The sequence below is a fragment of the Capricornis sumatraensis genome, chromosome 9, assembly GCF_032405125.1.
Source record: "Capricornis sumatraensis isolate serow.1 chromosome 9, serow.2, whole genome shotgun sequence".
Lineage (NCBI taxonomy): Eukaryota > Metazoa > Chordata > Mammalia > Artiodactyla > Bovidae > Capricornis > Capricornis sumatraensis.
The window spans coordinates 81,004,259-81,025,439 of record NC_091077.1 but is presented as its reverse complement, the minus strand read 5'-3'; the positions used below and the strand labels follow the sequence as shown (position 1 = coordinate 81,025,439).

The window sequence follows — 21,181 nt, the reverse complement described above, 5'->3', positions numbered from 1 at the left end:
AATTTGATCAGGCTGATCTAGTTTCATTGCTAAACTACTTAAAATCCCATGAGCAGTCTCTCAGAGGCTGCCAAATGCTCCTTGCTACTTGTTAGCTAGCTGTGATCCAGCTAACTCTTGGCATTTTATCACTTAGGAGACAAATTCGGATACTGATATGTGTCATTAGTCAACACTGGAATTATACAGTGCATCAGGAATAAGAGAATTCTGTTTTCTAGATCCAACATGACTTTTTTAAGAAACTTATATTGGAATATATTTGAAACTAACAAACATCTTAGATTAGGTATATAAAAAGTGATTCAGTTATATGTGTACATTGTCTATTATTTTTCAAATTCTTTTCCCAATTAGTTGTTACATAATATTGAGCAAAGTTCCCTGCACTATACAGTGAGTCCTTGTTGGTTATTCATTTTAAATATAGCAGTGGGTAGGAATCTAGCAGAGAAGGCAATGGCACCCCACTCCAGTACTCTTGCCTGGAAAATCCCATGGATGGAGGAGCCGGGTGGGCTGCAGTCCACGGAATCGCGAAGAGTTGGACACGACTGAGCAACTTGACTTTCACTTTTCACTTTCCTGCATTGGAGAAGGAAATGGCAACCCACTCCAGTGTTCTTGCCTGGAGAATCCCAGGGACAGGGGAGCCTGGTGGGCTGCCATCTGTGGGGTCGCACAGAGTCGGACACGACTGAAGCGACTTAGCAGCAGCAGCAGCAGGAATCTAGATCCAACATGACTTTTTATAGTCCATTAGGAGAACTTGGGCTTCCCAAGTGGTGCTAGTGGTAAAGAACCCAGCTGCCAATGCAGGAGACATGAGATGTGGGTTTGATCCTCGGGTCGGAAAGATTCACTGGAGGAGGGTGTGGCCGTCTACTCCAGTATTCTTGCCCAGAGAATCTCATGGACAGAGAAGCCTGGTGGGCTACAGTCAGTGGGGTCACAAAGAGTTGGACATGACTAAAGTGACCTAGCATGCGTGCACAGGAGAACTTAATTCTGTTCTAAATTCTCTGAGGCCTCTCTGGTTAATGACATGCAGATTTGACATGGTTAATGACAAAAGATGGGGAGTGCATTTTGGATGTCCAGTTTGCACCACATACTGCCCACCAGTGCTAAATGTAACAGCTAGACCATTCTGTATAAAATAGCCCTCATCTAACCCTCTACAGTCACTTTATTGTTTATTTTCTGACCTTGATTTATTTCCTGTAAGGAAATAGGGAGGTGGTTGTCTTTTGAGGATTTGTTTCATTAAAAATAACAAAACAACAAATATCTACCACCCACAACTTGATGGACTAATTTGTTTCTTAAAAAAAATTATCCTTTGAATATAGGGATTAGGAATCAGTGTGAAGAAATTGTTTGGGTACCATTCATGTTGTTAAACTGTAGTATTTATTGAGAGGCTGAATCTTACGGATGGTAAGAGGGTGCTAATGCTGAAATAACTAAGGAGGTTCCTTGTGCTTCCCCTTGTATTGCTTTGATTAGAGGAAACCAGAAAGTTCTGTTAATGCCTTATGCCTGGTCTAAGAGAGTCATTCCTTCATTAAAAATTATTTTATTGGGTACTTACTTCTTTATGTCCTGGAGATACAGAGATAAACGAAACAAAATGTGTTATAGTAGTTAAATTTCAATAGAAATTAGAAACAGCTGTTTTTTGAAGTTATTCTCTTACCATGTCTTCCCTCTACCTTTGGGCAGACAGGTGAATTAACCAAAAGAATTTTATGAGTTTGGGATTTGTTACTCTGAAGGCTTTATGTTTACTTGTATCTTTTTTCTTCTTGCTAAACATAAGATGGTGAAATACTAACAAAATCAGTTTCCGTCACTGAAACTTGGGATGGATATCTGTTTTCTCATATTAAATGGTTACTTTCTCTTGAGGGCTTCCCAGGTGGTACAAGTGATAGAGACTCTGCCTGCCAGTGCAGGAGATACAAGAGACACAGTTTCGATCCCTGGATTGGAAAGATCACCTGGGGAAGGAAATGACAACTCACTCCAGTATTTCTTGCCTGGAAAATTCCATGGACAGAAGAGCCTGGTGGACCGCAGTTGCAAAGAGTTGGACATGACTGAGTGCGCACGTGCTCACGTACACACACACACACACACACACACACACTCACACTCACACTCTTTATCTTGCTTTTCACCTTCAATGTTACATCTTTTTGGAATATTAAAAGAATCACATGCAAAAGACAGGTAGTAGATAGTAGACCTGCCTGTGAAAAGTAAATAGAGGATATTGTGGCCGGGCTGACAGACATATGTGTTTATTGGTCGTTGGACTTTTCATTGTATGAGCTCTTACCTAATGATGTTTATACATAGTTCATGACTGTCTGCCTCACAGAAATATTGTGGGGGCATGATTAAATATTATCCAAGAGTGGCGCACATTCCCCAAACATTTTATAAACATTAAATCATTATTATAACTAGCATGTATAATGTAAAGGAAACTTGTGATGAATCCTGCTCACCAGATTTTTAAAAATCTATGAATAAAACAGTCATATCCGTCTCAACTATTCTGCAAATTCAGCTCAAACACATTAGGCCATTTTTATTGACTGACTTTTGTGAAATAATAATTTTTTCTATAGAGATCTATCATACATAGACATTGACAGACATACATATATGTGCATGTAGAGAGTGAGTGAGGAATTAGCTCTGTACTACAGGCACTATTCACCTTTTATTTATATGTAGCTTGGAAAACCTTTTTGTAGATTAACAATAGTCTTAAGAACTCTTTTTATACGTTAGTCAAAGTTCCTTGTTTTCTACTGCTTCCTTCAGAGCGAGAGATTTAATCTCAAATTAGATAGCTGGGTTATAGAGTGGATTCTTTACCCCTTTTCCTGACTGTAAAGTCCCTATCATAAGTGTAGTTGAGAATTTGCTGTAATCAAACTCTTAAATGACAGTGTCTGTTGTAGATGTGCTGTTAGTTAAATGCTTCATTGCCTTAGGTCTTTCCGATGATACATGGTGGTAACCATGCAATAGAGTTTATTTACATGAATAGTAAACCTTTGTTTCCTTGTTAGATTTGGCAATTTTCACAAGGTAAATTTGAAATAATTTTATTTGAGGGTATGGTTATGACATTTTTTTCACATTTTAAAGTTCAAGAATTAAGCAGAGAGAAGTCTCTTCAGTGCTTTTTCAATGAATATATATAAATTCTGAATTATATTTTCAAACATGAAATTAATGCAAAATATTTTACTACAGATCCAGCCACTTTCCTATTATTTATTTTGTTTATTTTTTTTATTGTTCTGCATGTTCTTTGGTTAAAAATTTTTGTGTATTAAGCTTTTCTACATTTAGGAAAATTTCTTTAGGCTAGACTCTCAAGTAATGGTATTATATTATTGGATCAAAGTGTGTGAACTTTTTTAGCAAGTTGTTGATTTATATTTACTGCCAAATTGGTTTTGAAAACTGTACCAGTTTATTGCCATCAGTAGTATTTGAATATCCAGTTTTTAAACATATTATTTAAGTGAGAATTTAAAGCCCATTGTTGCTTTAATATGTATTTTTTGATTCCCAGTAAGGTTTAATGTTTTCCATGTTTCAAAATTAGTTGTGATGTTTCTTATTGCTTCTGCCCATTTTCTATGAAATTTAGAATTTTTATTTTCATGTTATTAATAGTTATTTCTACATGTAAAGTTTAATCAAAAGTATCTAAATGTGTCACCCCTCTCTGCTCTCTGCCCCACCCCACCCCCAAAAGTGAAAGTCGGTCAGCTGTATTTTGCGATTCTTTGCAACCACATAGACTGTATGAATTCTCTAGGCCAGAATACTGGATCTTCCCAACCCAGGGATCAAACCAGGTCTCCCTCATTGCAGGTGCAGTCTCTCCCAGTTGAGGCACAGGGGAAGCCCAAGAATATGGAGTGGGTAGCCTATCCCTTCTCCAGCGGATCTTCCTGACCCAGGAATGGAACCGGGGTCGCCTGCGTTGCAGGTGGATTCTTTACCAACTGAGCTATCAGGGGAGCCCCAGAAAACCTGACCAAAATTAAATCAGATAACAAACTAGGGGAAAAATGTTTGCAGAAAACATCAGCGGTTTAATATTTTTATGTAGCCACATATCTTGGATCTTTATGCAGCATGAATGGCACAAAGTATGATCTTTTACTGGAGACCCAAAGCTAACCCAAAGCTAATAATTATGATTATTAATTATTAATAATGATATGTATATAATAATGACAGTGCTATTACAAGAGTTGTCCTCAGGCCTTCTGAAGGAGGCATGGGGGTGTTTGCTCCTAGCCTAGTTAGACCATACTGGTTTTATGCTTTATTTATTGTTTCCGCCACATCCGTATTAGTTGCTTATCATCTGTTTCTTCTTACAGTTACTGATGTTTTTACCAGTAGCTATAACTCAAATTTCCTTCTACTCTTTTTCTAAATGTAGTATGGTATATTTGTGTATATACATTCTTGCACTTTTACCAATGAATTATGAACATTTCTTCATTTCATTAAACATCTTCAAAAATGTATTTTCCCATTACCTGCATATATCACAATCTAATTATTTTTCTCATCAGATATTTAGGTTACCAGTGTTTCACTACTACACTTTTGCCATAAACTTCATTATAAATTGCTTGGATTTCTGATTAATTCTTTAAAACAGTTTTTTAGAATAAAAATTACTAGGTCAGAGGTTACAAAATGTTTATTATTTTAATTTTTTCCCATTTACTGCTTTATTTCCTTCTACTCTTTTTCTAAATGTAGTATGGTATATTTGTGTATATACATTCTTGCACTTTTACCAATGAATTATGAACATTTCTTCATTTCATTAAACATCTTCAAAAATGTATTTTCCCATTACCTGCATATATCACAATCTAATTATTTTTCTCATCAGATATTTAGGTTACCAGTGTTTCACTGCTACACTTTTGCCATAAACTTCATTATAAATTGCTTGGATTTCTGATTAATTCTTTAAAACAGTTTTTTAGAATAAAAATTACTAGGTCAGAGGTTACAAAATGTTTATTATTTTAATTTTTTCCCATTTACTGCTTTATTTCTTTTAAAATAGGTAATAGAAGTACTGGGTAAATAATCAAACAGAAGAATGTTTATGCAGTTAAAAAAAAGTCTGCCTCTTATCCTAGGCTCCCACTCCCTAGGGATAAAAAATCCTACAATAAAAGATATTGTTTGGCTACATATGTTTTCACCAGAGGGGGAAGCTTGGGGAGTGACACTTGTTGCTCCTGTGCCTGTATGTATGTGAACTGTCTCTGGCAGAATATACATATGTATGTGTAGTACACATGGGAGTGTACTATATAAGCTATTCTACATCCTGTGTTTTTCACTTGTACATTTACACTTCCATATTTTATCGTTTAGGCACTGAATGCTTTAATGTTTGTAGAGTCTTTGCTACGTTCATTGGTGAAATTTTAAAATATTGTTTATGGCTGGGAGGTTGAATATTTTTCCTTAGGATTATTTACTGGCCATAGGTAGCCATTCTTCTTACTTGACCTTTAACGTCCATCCTTGCTCATTATTTTGTTTGTTTGCTTGTTTTATTTTTTTTTATTTTTATTTTTTGGTTTTATTTATTTTTTTTTTAATTTTTATTTTTACTTTATTTTACTTTACAATACTGTATTGGTTTTGCCATACATTGACATGAATCCACCACAGGTGTACATGCGATCCCAAACATGAACCCCCCCCTCCCACCTCTGGATCATCCCGGTGCACCAGCCCCAAGCATGCTGTATCCTCCATCGGACATAGACTGGCTATTCGATTCTTACATGATAGTATACATGTTTCAGTGCCATTCTCCCAAATCATCCCACCCTCTCCCTCTCCCTCCGAGTCCAAAAGTCCGCTATACACATCTGTGTCTTTTTTGCTGTCTTGCATACAGGGTCATCATTGCCATCTTTCTAAATTCCATATATATGTGTTAGTATACTGTATTGGTGTTTTTCTTTCTGGCTTACTTCACTCTGTATAATCGGCTCCAGTTTCATCCATCTCATCAGAACTGATTCAAATGTATTCTTTTTAACGGCTGAGTAATACTCCATTGTGTATATGTACCACAGCTTTCTTATCCATTCATCTGCTGATGGACATCTAATTAAGATTTCTCATGTTCTGGCAGGTCATAGTATATGAGCAGAATGTATTAAGCATATTAGCTTTTTGTTGTCCTATGTGTCATATATCCATTTTTCTCAGTCCATTGTTGCTTTTTAGTTTTATTTGGTTCTTTTTGAGGGATCATCAGAGTTTTAACATTTTTATATTTTTTTCATTTTTATATATCTTTAATTCCCTTCTAATTATATATTTTGTGACTCATAAAAAAATCTACGTTTGTTAGAATTACGTACCAAATAAAATGTGATTGGAATTACCCCCTTTCCTTTTGTAAACAGTTTAAAAAATTAAACTGTAGACTGATCCACCCCAACTTACTAGAGATTTTGAATCCATGAAACCTAGCTGAAATAGATTTCACTCCATCAGAACTGGAGATTGATAGAATTTGAATTGTGAAGTTTTGTCAGTGCCTCTTCTGTTCTGCCTCCTGTGGCACCATGAGTGTATATGTGTGTAACTTGCAGACAGTGAACTGAATGTGCATCACATTCGTAGCTGATATGTAATTGGTGTTTTGAGGGCAGTGCCAAGTGGGCTCAGGCTTTAGCTGTTTTCAGTGTTCCTCTGTTTGTAACCTCTGTCTTTGCTCTTAATTTAAAAGTGTAGTGCCTACAGTAACCAGGGAGTAAAGCAGGTCTTGAGCTATTTCAGATTTGGGTCTCTCTCTAGAGTTGCTGGTCAAATGATTTTGTTAACTCAGTCATTGATATCTATTTGAAATTTAGAATGAAATGAAGAAAAAGATATATGATCCATGAACCTTTGATATACTTTTTTGTTAATCTGTGTTTCAAAAAAAAGTGTGTCTGCTTTCTGGAAACAAACTCTAGCTGCATGATTGCTAATTTTTTTTTTTCTATGTAATTGAATTACATTACTTAAGCCACTGGGGCCTCCCTGGTGGCTCAGACAGTAAAGAGTCTGGCTACCACGTGGGAGACTTGGGTTCGATCCCTGGGTTGGGAAGATCCCCTGGAGCAGGTATCCCACTCCAGTATTCTTGCCTAGAGAATTCCATGGACAGAGGAGCCTGAAGGGCTACAGTCCATGGGGTCACAAAGGGTCAGACATGACCGAGTGACTAACAACTTTCACTTTTTCATTTCATGAGCCATTAGATTAAATAGCCACTCTGTGCTTTTTCAAAAGTAGATAAATTTCTTAAGATCCTAAAGAGGAAAAGGCACATGTTAATATGACAGTGTACTCATTTAAAATATTTGTACATTCAGTATTTACCTTTAGATTTTCATTGTTCAGTAGAAATTGAATCTGAATAAAATGTTTGGTGACCTCATGTCACTGGGTAAGGGACCAAGCTGTGATTCACGTGCACGGATGGACAGGTGTCACTCCCCGCTCCCCTGGAAACATTTATCTTCATACAAAATTAATTTATTCCAGGGCTTTTCCCTCAGAACCAGCTGAAGGTTCTTATTTCTGGTGACCCTCATGCCTCTGTAGGAAGCTAATGGGAATCAACAGTACCTGTACCTGAAGGTAAAATAAATACTTCTGTCACTGTGGCGCTTAGTGGCCCTTCAGGAGAACCACTAAGCAGGGGAGCAGGGGAGGAGCGAAAGGAATGGCAAATGTGGGAGCGACTGTGGCATTGGTGACTTGGTAATATGTGGCAGAATTAGCTGCGAAATAATTAGCTTGGCAATGTAATATGTGACATAATTAGCTGAAACTGTTGCAATCATTGTTACTATTTGCTGTGCTCTCCAATCCTTTCAACAGCACTGCAAGAAAAGTATCTTTCCCATTTTGCAAATGAGGAAACTGACTCAGAAATTGTGTTTCCTTGAAAGTGAGCACTGGTACTGTAAACAGATGGAGAAGGTGAATTTAACGCTGGACATGGTCAAGTTAAGAGAGAACTGCCTTGCTAGAAATTTCAAACTGATTTGGAGAAGCTGGTTTGTAGCTTGGTAGAGAGGATTGGACTAAAGAGATGGGTTTGGAAAATCCTATGCACAGAGGCGGGCTTCCCAGGTGGCGCTAGTGGTAAAGAACCCACTTGCCAGTGCAGGAGGTGTGAAACACTCAGGTTTGATCCCTGGGTTGGGAAGATGCCCTGGAGGAGGGCATGGCAACCCACTCCAGGATTCCTGCCTAGAGAATCTCCATGGACAGAGGAGCCTGGCAGGCTATAGTCCATGGGGTTGCAGAGTTGGACACCATGACAGAAGCGAAATTCGGAGATTTGCTAGTGATGTATTTCATAGTCACCATGGCAGTGGAGTTGAATAACTGTTCACCTGTCTGATGCTCCCTGCCACTCTTTCCAGAGCACAGGTCCTGACTGCCTGGGAAGCATTCATTTTGTTCCAGGGAGGTGATAGAATGTTAGGATATGTTAGGCGGTGTTGTACGTAGATTTTCTCAGCCCTGTCCTGTTTTATCATGCTGTTGGTAAAAATATGATGTGCTGTTACAGCTGAGATTTGAAGGATAGGAGGACAGGCACACACCTAGGAAGATGCTTCAGAATCTTTAGTTTTATAGTTTGAAACCCCTTCCTCTCTACCCCCACCAATACATCTTTTAGAATCACTGTCCTGGAGTCATTCAAAGAGGGGAGATTGTTGCTTTAAATTCTACTCATAAAGAGATACACTTTTTGTAACCTAATTAATTGGGAGAAACATATAAGAAATATATTATCTTCTTTAATATTACAAAGAAGAGATTCCAAGGAAATGGCTTGCTCAACGTTAAGGAATGGTTTGTATTGCAAGGACACAGCTAAGCCGAGCCCTGGCCTTGACTGTTCTGCGGTCAGTTCTCTTGCCTCATCCCCATCCCTGGATCCGCCACCATGCCCCCGCTTCACTCAGTGCCTCTCAACTTACAGCTTCTCCACCTTGGTGGAACATCCTCACCACTGGGCCCTTGACTTGGACCTGGCTTTCTTTTCTAGCCTTCATGACTGGTTTGGCTCTAGGCCTAAGATTTTACAACCCACAGGAATAACGTGAGGCTCTAGGGCAACAGCAGGAGGGCCATGATGCCACTGGCAGGCAATTTTGAGGCTTTGGTCTCTCCGGGCGAAATTCACGGATATTTTCTCTTTCAAGATGAAACCTGCCATCATTGTCAGGGCATCATGTGATAGGGTTGAAAGCAGTTACTAGAGGGACAGGGTATGTGGAATATGTGTGTGTGAAGAATGTGTGATAAGAATCACCAGTGGGGTTTATTTGTTTGAAACTACAGGAACATTTCAGCTCCCATACCCTATATGATGTATGTTGGGTATGAACCTTCCCCACGGAGCATCACACAGATATGTGACATGTGCCTCAGCTGTGTTAGGGCAGAAGACGAGTTGAGAAGCACTGACCTAGGAAATGGCATTCAACTTGAAGAGAATAGATGTTTCTAAATTATATTCCTCTGCTCACTGTCAACAACATGCTTTTCATCTATGAGTAACTTTAACATGTATCTATTCATGGTGCTTAGTAACTACAGAATGATTCTCATCTTAAGTGTCTGACAGTTTGGGAATGGAGAAATAATTAAATGGACAGAGCAATTATTATATACAGGCTTTCCCTTTTCATAGCAAGTACATGTTATGTTTTCATAAACATGAAGAAAATACTCATTTTTGCAAATGCCATCAGTCTTTAACAATCATAAATTCACTTGGCAAGATAAATGGTGTAGCTGCACAGAATTGTGGTTATTGTTACATTGTTTTGTTTACTGTAAACCTGGCTCAATATTGGTAAATACAGTGTAGCAGAAACTGAAGTGTTGTGAGCTATCTGGGCATTGGTCCAAGATATCATTAAAAATACTGCCTCAGACTAATTTGGGTTTATGAATAATATTTTGTTAACAGCTTAACTGAAATTGAGCCACATGGTCTAGCTTAAAATTCTGAATCCACTAGTTAATGAGAGTACTATAAGAGGATAGTGCATACTTAATATTGTATATTTGAGTGATGAATTTATATGTACTTTTGTGTTAACCTTTAAATTGTAAGTCCCCAAATGCCTAATATAATCTAGTATCTTTAAAGTTTACTTAATGATGTGATTTGTAGTTGAGTTTCTTATTAACTAAAATATTGTTGGTTTAACAAGAACATCTAAAGAATAAGGAGAAAGTGCTGAACAAATATTACAATGGATGTTCAACATCCATTTTGGCATATGGATGTGTAAACAGCTGAAGTTTATAATATTCACTAAAAAGATGGAAGGATATAGTGTTATTTTAAAAGTCCAATTATTTATTATACTAATAATTATACCTTAACATAGGTTATGGGAATTATTAATGTTTGGTTTTAAATTGATAATTCATGTTAGACACAAAAGAGAATTTAGGGTATGATAAATTAGATGATACAAGACAATTTAGGTGTTTCTTGCCAAAAGATACAATGTATCTTATTCTTTTGTGTCCTATTTTAATTATTAAGTTCTTTCTGAACGTACATGCATAAACTCCCATTGAAAAGATGTTGGAAGAGTTGATTTTCTGTCACTGTTAGTGTGAAAAATACTTTTGTAATGAAAAGGTGTATGCGTTGTTTAAAGAATGAATTTTAAATATACTTCTTCTCAATAAATATTTTATTCTTTTCCCAGGTTAGCACTCTACGTATATGAGTATCTGCTCCATGTAGGAGCTCAGAAATCGGCCCAAACATTTTTGTCAGAGGTATGTTATGTATATTTTCTGCATTGTATTTTGATATCCTATATAAGTGAATGAAAAATAAAATGTAACAGTTATGTGAAAATAGTGAATGTTCAGTTATCCAAATGCGTAATGTAGTCTTTGCAGATTATTGGAAGCATCTGCAGTATCCCAAGATGCCACTTCCATGCAAATAACTTCCTACTCAACTTTCTAGCCATTTATCCCCCCTGAGGAATAGAAACTAATAGTACCCTCAGCAACAATAATCAAGAAAGCATATTTGCTTTAAGAAAAAAAGGCAAACACCATCATGTCTCTAGTTTTAGAAATATTTTATTTTGGCATTATTCACAGTTTTGGAAAATACGGTTTTTGTTTTTATTTTGTATAGATAATAGTGGGTTGATGACCAAACTTAAGTTAGAAAAGATTTTGATAATCTTGCTTCAAGTTCTTGTTTCTCTTTTTCTCCTTCACAGTTTTTAAACCTTAAATTTTAGCTTTCATACAGTGTTACCTTTTTTTCTTCAATGTATGTAATAATGAGGACGAGGAGGACTTTACTGAGTTACATTATGTGTGAGCATATTATCTCTAGTTCTTCTAAGAAATTTGCCAGGCATCTGCTATTATTTCTGATTTACTGATAACGACTACAGGGCTCTATATAACTAGTTTGTGGTCACACAGCTTAGTAAGTTATTGAACTAGAATTCAAACCTTAGGTCCATGTTAATTCCCAAGCCCCTGTTTTTCCCTCTGTATCTGTGCTGTCCAGTAGGGTAGCCACTGGCTAACTGTGGCTTTTTGAGCACTTGAAATATGACTGATTGAATTGAAAAGTGCTATAAATATGAAGTTGCACACTGGATTTTGAAGACTTGCTGTGAAAAAAAGAATACAAAATATCAATAATTTTAAAAATTTGGTCACATTGACAGCATAATATTTTGGATATATTAGGTGAAATAAAATTACTAGCATTATTTTTCTTTTTAAAAGTAGTTACTAGAAAATTTAAAAGTATATCTGTGGCTCTCATTTGTGGCCTATGATTATGTTTCTGTGGGACAGTGCTGATCAAAATTTTGTTGTCTCTAGTGATCTCATTAGTTTGCCTCTACAAGATCAGGGACATGACAGGCAACCCTTTGACCAAAGTCCCTGCCTGAGGTACAGCCTTCTTGAGATTCACTATCCCCCAACGAGCACACAAGTAAACAAACACATGTATCCCCCCAATCTAATTGAACTAATTAATTAGTATATGTGAACCATTGGGGCCTGTTTGCAGGTAAGAAAATTGAGAGGTATGCTCAGAACTTAAGTCAGTTGTTTTACCATAGAAGGAATATATGCAGTGTAATAAAAGTGTGATTTCAAAGTATGTTTAAATCAAAACACGTTTAACGTATCTATCCCTGATTAAATCATTAATTAGAAGACTTTGGTCTATCACCTTTCTGAGTCACAATCACTGTTTGATGTTACAAAGGAAGCAATGGAGATTGCAAACAGGATACTTTTAATAATTATATCCTTAATTACTGCCAACTTATATTTAAAAGAAACTAAAGTCAGTTATGGAGATTTTAAACTTTTGTTTTAATGCAGTTGAAAACTTGATGAAAGGAGTTACTGATCACTTTTCCTAGATAAAGAATTGTTTTGAATTGGCTCAACTTTCTGAATCTGTTTTTTCTTGCCAACATTCATAATCATTTCATCAAACAAAAGAAATGTTGCTAACTTATTTAAGGACATTCAGATATTTGGATTCAAATAAGTTATGTAGATTGAGCGGATAACTAGACACTGTACTGATATGCTTCTGAACTCAATGGAAAATGGAAACTGTTTTTAGTGCTATTTGGTAAAAATAAAATTATAATTTCAGAAGAGATCTGCACATTTTTTAAACAAGTATTTACCATGATTTTAGTTTCTCCGGTTGCATTTGGAATATAAAACTGAGGATTTCTCCATTATCAGTCTGGTTTGATTTCACAAGGGGAATCAGTTAAGCTGAAAATAAACTCCTGTCACCAGGAAGATATACAGTATTACTGGACTTTGGAGATGAGTGTATGTGATTCCCAGGATAGTTACATGAAAACCATTGAACATAAAGCAATAGTATATATTTTTGTGGGTACATATTTATGAATGGGAAGTAAAGTAAAAGGTCTGAAAGAATATACATTCCAGAGTAGTTGTTTGTGGGAGTGCAGATGTTAAAAGTATTCAGAAAGGAATTTTTATCCTGCAATAAAAAATACTTGTAGGGTTTAAAAAACAAATATATACAAACATACACACACACAGATATTTGTATAGTTAAAATTATCTTGATTTTAAAATGAAAGTTTGGCAGTAGATTTGTAATAGGCCACTGCTGAGTACACCCTAGAGTTCTAGATACAGTCATCCCTCCATATCCACTGGGGATCAGTTCCGGGACCCTGCCCCCCTCCCCTGGGGATGCCAAAATCCAGATGATCAAGTCCTTTATGTAAAACAGCACAGGGTTTGCATATGACCTACACTCATTTTTGCATGTATTTTAAATCGTCTGTAGGTTATTTATAATACCTAATACAGTGCAAATGCTGTGTAATAGTTGAAAATACAATGTAAATGATATGTAAATAGTTGCCCATTGTGAGCAACTTCAAGTTTGACTTTTTGAAACTTTCTGGAACATTTTTTCCAAGTATTTTCTACCCGTGGTTGTTTGAATCTGTGGATGTGGAACCTGCGGATAGGGACCGTTGACTATAATTTCAGTTGGTGAAATTTCAATAGCTTGCTATATTGTCCTCCTTCATGCTTTAAGTTTCCATCATACCAACTGCTTGTGTTTGTCTATACATACCAGAAGACGTCTCTCATCTGGGCTTAAAGTCAGTGCTATTCACTGCCTAAAATCTCCCCTTCTCTCCTTGACTAGCTCAGAGGTAGCTTTTTCTAGGAAAGCTTTCTCAGGGCTCCACCTCTCCGTGCTGATAGTGCATTCTTAACATGAAAGCCTTTGCATATTCTGCCAAGAAGCTTGGGCTTATCATCTCAGCAAAAGGGAACTTTTATTCTAAAGTAAAAGAATAGCATCATTAGCTTTGTACTGTAGTGTCTGTGTGAATACCCATCCTCTTAAACTATGGACAGTGTAATCTTTTATAGCTTTATATCCTATTTAGCATTGCTTTCTCTTTACTTTCACTTGGATCGTCTGGAAAATTTAAGACTGCTTGTTGTAGAATGGGACTTGCCAGGTGGTGCTAGTGGTAAAGAACCCAGCTGCCAATGCAGGAGAGCCGTGGGTTTGATTCCTGGGTGGGAAGATCCTCTGGAGGACGGCATAGCAACCCACTTCAGTATTCTTGCCTGGAGAATCTCATGGACAGAGGAGCCTGGCAGGTTACAGTCCATGGGGCTGCACAGAGTCAGACATGACTGAAGTGACTTAGCACATTCAGAACGTTGTAGAATGACTTCTTGAGTCAATTGTGTAGTAAAGGACCATGTTACCTAAATTCTTACACTATACTAGATTTTTACCTAATTCAGTACTGTTAAACAGGGAACTTTAAAAATGAGACTTACTTATTTGAATTGGATATTTGTGATAAAAAGAAAATGACTGAAGTGGCACCAATTACTCAAGTATTCAATGTTCTCACTCTGGCTCAAGGTGAAGTAGAATGCTTCTACCAGTTTCGGCTTTCTCCCTTAGGATGAGTGAGGATATAGATGGCTATGACATTAGTGAGCCCTTGTCAGCCAGGATTTTCTGTGCTGGGCCACTTCTTTCATTTTGTGTGGGTTTCCCTTCTGGATGAAGTTGTGAGAAGGTCAAGTTGGAACTCCAGGCATCATCTGAGCAAGGAAGATGTGAATCTCAGCATCTAAGTTCTCACTTGGGCTTAGCCTTTCTGATAGTGCCCTTAGCTTAGCCTGTCAGAAATTGGATTGCTTTTGGTAGCTTTGGTTATCAGTCAAAATAGTAGGACACTCATTCAGTTCAGTTCAGTTCAGTTCAGTCGCTCAGTCGTGTCCGCCTCTTTGCGACCCCATGAATTGCAGCACGCCAGGCCTCCTTGTCCATCACCAACTCCCAGACTTCCCTCAGACTCACGTCCATTGAGTCAGTGATGCCATCCAGCCATCTCATCCTCTGTTGTCCCCTTCTCCTCCTGCCCCCAATCCCTCCCAGCATCAGAGTCTTTTCCAATGAGTCAACTCTTTGCATGAGGTGGCCAAAGTACTGGAGTTTCAGCTTTAGCATCATTCCTTCCAAAGAAATCCCAGGGCTGATCTCCTTCAGAATGGACGGGTTGGATCTCCTTGCAGTCCAAGGGACTCTCAAGAGTCTTCTCCAACACCACAGTTCAAAAGCATCAATTCTTTGGCTCTCAGCCTTCTTCACAGTCCAACTCTCACATCCATAGTCCAGCAGTTTTTTTCCTAGTTAAAAGAGGTAGCATTGGACTAACAATAGAAATTAAAACATTTGTCTAGCCAGGTTGTGTTGACCAGCTCACTGTTACCTCTGATTCATCATAGATTCCAAACCATGTCTAAATCCTAAATGTTACTTTGGACTCATTAAAAACTGTCTTTTTGCTGGATTATATTGTTTCATTTTAGATAAGATAGTTCCTGTTTATTCCTGAAATTTTGCATGGCATTTGTGCCTCAGAATGAGGCAAAAATTAAAAGTGTTGCAGAGACCCAGATTTTCTCTTCTTAATAATTTTACCTTGTTTATACTATATTACTAACCCTTATTTGCCATAAATTAGCCAGTAAGGTAGCCAGAAATAGAAGCTTAAAGACATCTAGTGGGTGGCTTCTTCAGCTTTTGTTAGGAATGCTAAATTATTGAATTCCATAGACTCAAAAATTCTGTTCTGTTTATTTTTTCATCTATGTGAAGAGAGGAAATAATAGTAGTGACTTACTTATGTTTCTTGAACTTTAACTTGGAGGCAACATAGTATAATGGGTCAGAGCAATGACTGGGGCCACAGTGCTAGATATGAATTGTGTTCTAAATCGTATTTACTTATTCCATTTTCTCAATTATGAAAAAAAGATAATAATGAGTTAGTACCTATGAAATAACTTGAAAGACCTGGCATGTGGTAAGTGCTCAAAAGTGCTATTTTGAAAATTCGTTTCTATCTTGTGTAGTTTATTTCTTTAAAAATAAAACTGTAAAAGAGGATGAGATGGTTAGATAGCATCACCACCTCAGTGGGCATGAATCTGAGCAAACTCTAGGAGATACTGAAGGACAGGGGAGCCTGGTGTGTTGTAGTCCATGGGGTTGCAAAGAGTCAGACACGACTTAGCGACTGAACAACAATAATATAAATATATAGCCTATGTGCCATATGTGCCATATAGCTCCAGGTGTCTGTCACCTGGATAGCCCACAACCCTCCTACTTCCTAGGGTTACCTTTTCTGCCAAAATGACTCCAACTCAAACCCTAATGTGACACATTGTCTCAGGTCCTCTTTCATATCTCTGGGGATTACAAGGAGGGGGAGGTTGTTAATGTTTCACTTGCTGTAATTTCTTGCCCTCACTCAGTATTGCAGCACTGCTACTCTTCCTTACAGCTGATAGCTTTTCTTTGCCTCAGCTTTCCTGTTGCCTTCATAGCCTAAAGCCCCACGAACGCATTACTCTTGGGTATGAAGGATTCTTACTGAAAGTTAGGGAAAAACTGAAGACTATTAAGCGTTGATTAAGTACAGTACAAGCAACAACATTGACTCGGATATTAGACACAACTATCCTTAAGTTCTTTGGTCTTCTTGCCATAGAGAATTTCTCACCAGCTGTTGTTCTGAAGACTCCTTCTGCCTTTTGTCTTGTTGAGTCCTCACAACTTTGCCAATTGCTCCTTTTCTGAATACTCCCAGGCCCCCAGAGTACTCCTTCCTGGAGGCTATTAGCAGCCTCCTAAATCCTTGTTATTTTATTATGTAGAATGTTAGCTATCTGTTCTTTACTTTCAAACCATTTCTAAGAGCCTCTGCCTTTCTGGGCCAGAAATATGAAGGACTCATCAAGGAGTTTTCCCAATTTCCCGAGAAAAAAATTTCCTTTATGAAGACTTCTGCATTCCTTCTAAAGCAGAACAGCACTATTCTCTAAAATTTTCCGTGATTATGGAAATGATCTCTAATCTCTGCTGTTTAGTAAATTCTCCACTAGTCACATGTGACAACGGAGCCCTTAAAAAGTGGCTAGAAAAATCGAAGAACATTCAAATTAATTCTATGTAAAGAGCCACATGTGGTTAATGAGTACCACATGGAATAGCACAGTTTTGAATTACATTTCCTTCAGAGGGCAGTCAGATTTTTCTTCCTGTTGTACATCTGTTTGCTTTAATTTTTAAAATTAGAATGTAAAAGTTTTAACTTTTATTACATTTAGTGTATAGCTGCACCTATACTTCTATACATGGATGATTTTAGAAAATTAGTGTAAACAGTAGATTATATTTAACTTAGAAGTCTCAGGAATTTTTCTAGGAACAAACATCTCCCCAACCCAGGGATTGACCCCAGGTCTCCTGAATTACAGGCAGATTCTTTACCATCTAAGCCACCAGGGAAGCGTATATATACATAGGTATTCAGATTCTTTTCTTAACATAGGAACTAGCTTTATTCTTTTATGATATTAAATTTTTAATATTGGTTTTCAAAAAATATGGAAGGATTTAGGAATACTCTGTAAAGTTTGGATTTCATGAGCTTCGGGTGTACTGCTGTGCTGTTGGTGATGCTGGTGAAGTAGATCTGTGTTATCTGAGGTGGTCCCACACTGACAAAGCTGCTGCTGCTAAGTCGCTTCAGTTGTGTCCGACTCTGTGTAACCCCAGAGACGGCAGCCAACCAGGCTCCCCCGTCCCTGGGATTCTCCAGGCAAGAACACTGGAGTGGGTTGCCATTTCCTTCTCCAGTGCATGAAAGTGAAAAGAGAAAGTGAAGTCGCTCAGTCGAGTCCGACTCTTCGCGACCCCATGGACTGTAGCCCACCAGGCTCCTCCATCCATGGGATTTCCCAGACAAGAGTACTGGAGTGGGGTGCCATTGAACCCCCCAAAAAAGGTGCTACCAGCATCCAGAATTGCCCCACCTCTACTTTGTTGCCGTTTCTGCAACAAGCAACCACTTTTCTTTTGGAGCCAGGGGCAGGCAGCTTCTCTTCTTCCTCCTGCCCTTTGATCTCCTAGTAGTATCTCCTGATAGAACTTAAGGGAAACTAGCTGGCTAGGAGACTAGGAAATGTAATTTTCAAGATCCAAGTACTGAGTGGAGAATGGAGGATATAGGATGGTAGGGTGGGGCTGAGAAGTAATAGGTAAATAAATGACTAGTATACCTTGCCAGAGCAAATAATGCTGAAATAATAAGTACATCTGTATGTATGTGTGTGTGTATCACAGATTCTTTATTATACGCACTTACTGTGCTTTGATTTTTGTTTTACTTGACTTTGTTTTTTGTCAGTTCACTAAACTTTATAAATATTCTCTTTTTGTGGTTGTAACATTTTTCATTCTATGACCTGTGCCATAGTATAGTTTACCAGTCCCCTTACTAATGGACATTTAAATTGTTTCCAGTCTTTTGCAATTATAAATGATGTTTCATCAAAAATTGTTTTATATGTAACTTTGCACATGTGACCTTATTAATAAATTCCTAGAAGAATGGCTGTATCAGAGAGTATGTTCATTGAAATTTATAATTTTCATTTATAAACCATATGGCATATCTTATTCTTGCCAGTATACTGTTCATTCATGATTCAGTGTTTGGCTCTGCATTTATGTAGAAATGCTGAAAACACTAGATTGTATTACAGAGACACTGCCTAATCACAGACAAGGCCCTTAGATGTAAAGTATGGTGGTAGGCATTGGCCTTGCAATTTACAAGGTTACAGGAGAATACAGCTTTTAGCTGGACTGATGATGGAAGGAAGGGAGGTGGAGGATTTAAAGAACAAAAGCCTAAGGGCTAGGGAATACATACAGAGGCTGGGATAATACAAGAAGAAAAAATAGAAATTATTTGCATAGATACCATTTAAGCACCTAAACAAGCCTGAAGCCCATGAAACTCAGTACAACAGAAAATGCCTCTTCTTAGATAGCAGAAGAATTGTTTCTAAAGTGACTTTTGACATTTAGAGGTGTTTTCTGGCTCTTCTTCAACCTCATCCATCATTATGTTTGCTAAAAAAATTATATGTATGAATATGACTTCAAAATGAAAGTCCTTTACCTTTTTCCAGAGATAATAGTTATAAGTTTGGTGTCATTTTTTTAATATACATACAACCAAGTTCATACATACATATTCACACATATGTTTAAACAGAAAAGGTTTTATACTGTATGTATTATTCTGTAGCCTTTCTTAATCTCATTTGAAAAACCAGTCTATCATAGTGCTTTTTCAATATAGATTTATCTTAATCTCTTTAATGATTACACACTGTTCTGTAGTGTTTAAGTAGTAAATTTTATTTTGCATTCACTGTTGGTGAATGTTTCTCAGGCTGTTTCTAATTTTCATTGTTTGTAACAATGCTGCAGTAAATGTGACAAAGCTTTCTGTAGATCAGGGTCTGTTTTCCTGAATATCACCTCATGCTTTCTCTAAATAAGTATTATCTGGAATAGTATTTGGGGCTTCCCAGGTGGCTCAGTGGTAAAGGATACACCTGCCAGTGCAGGAGACATGGGTTTGATCCCTGGGTTGGGAAGATCCCCTGGAGAAGAAAATGGCAACCCAACCACTGTTCTTACCTGGAAGATCCCATAGACAGAGGAGCCTGGTGGGTTACAGCCCATGGGGTCACAAAGAGTTGGACACGACTAAGCACGCATGTAGCAAGAATAGTAATTAATTTGGAGGCAAAAGACTACCATTCACTATGGAAACATAATTCCTGTGTAGAACCATCTCCTTTTTGTAAATACATTGCACATTGGTTGTTGTTCACTGAATAACTGTGACAGGATGACTTTTGTGTTAACTTAAATGTGTTTGACCAAAGTTTTAGCTGTTTCTTCCATAGACTTGTGATTTAAAGTGAGAAAGGTGAACTTCCCTCATGATATAGAAAAGAGTATTTTGAGGATGAAAGAGATGATGTTTGTGAAACATTTTGTTTCTCTTAGGAGTAATAAGATGTCATATTGTTTAAAATCCAAATACATTACCTTCAGACTTCCTCTTATAGAAGACCATATCAAATATAAATCATATAGGTGTTTTCCTAGAGTACCTTATCTCCAGAAACATCTGGTGACTGGCTGTGGAAGTTGTGAAAGTGCAAGAAAATGACTGCTTAGTAGGTAATGCAGTGCAGCGGGACTCTTGTTAGACTGTGAGTCTAATAACCTCTAGCACAGTCTGTCATTCAGACCTAGTCATGCCGCTTTGAGTCTTCATAAGTCATCTCACGTTCTCCTTTTAAGCATTTCACAGTTGTATTAGGAAAAGTCAAGATGAGCTGAGATGAAACGTAAGGACTCTACTCTGATAAACTTCCTGTTTATATGCTTAAGATGATTCCAGGGATTAGGAATATTAGTATGTCTGGGGCACATCTGTGAGGTGCATCATTATGCCCTTTCAAAAAGACCTCGACTTGGGAAAAGATGGTAAGAGAAAAGATTGGGAGAAAAGATGAGACACAGGTTTTTGACTAAATTATAACTTTAGCAGGCTGTCAGAGCTGTATTTCTCATAAGACTCATTAAGTACCATTTCTTATTTTTCATGAACCAAAAAAGAGAAAATATTGATCACCGGAAATTTTCAGATAAAAGGTAGCATAGATTAAAAAAAAATTCGAATGTTTCTACTTTGGAGAATTCAAGTTAGGGTCTGACTTCCATTTATATAACATATTCTGGTTCATTGTTTATGTTTAGACTTTATAAATTTAAGTTGATTAACTCTTAGAGTTTCACTTTTTAGCTCTTAAAATGGCTATCACATACATAATTTTCTAATCTTCAGAGAATTTCTCTGGTTTTTGAGAGCAAATTGCTTTTTTACATCAGAGTTTTCATTGATTTATATTTTGTGTGCAAAGCACTGTAAAAATGCTGTCAGTTTCAGTGATTTTAATTACGCTTAAGTTTTACATCTCTTCCTTAAAGAGGGTTTTTTTGTTTGTTTGTTTTAACATTGAGAATCACATTATGAGTTTTTATTTTAAAATATTTTTGTTTTTTTTTATC

General features: G+C 37.2%; 1 protein-coding gene across 22 annotated transcripts in view; it reads left to right on the top strand.

Annotated features, from left to right (window-relative positions):
* SSBP2 (single stranded DNA binding protein 2) overlaps window positions 1-21,181 on the top strand; it is a 305,690-nt gene that overhangs the window by 78,475 nt on the left and 206,034 nt on the right. For all 22 annotated transcript variants that reach the window (XM_068980373.1, XM_068980366.1, XM_068980367.1 and 19 more), the window contains exon 2: window positions 10,839-10,911. In XM_068980373.1, coding sequence (XP_068836474.1) covers window positions 10,839-10,911 — 73 coding nt within the window. The remainder of the gene's footprint in view (window positions 1-10,838; window positions 10,912-21,181) is intronic.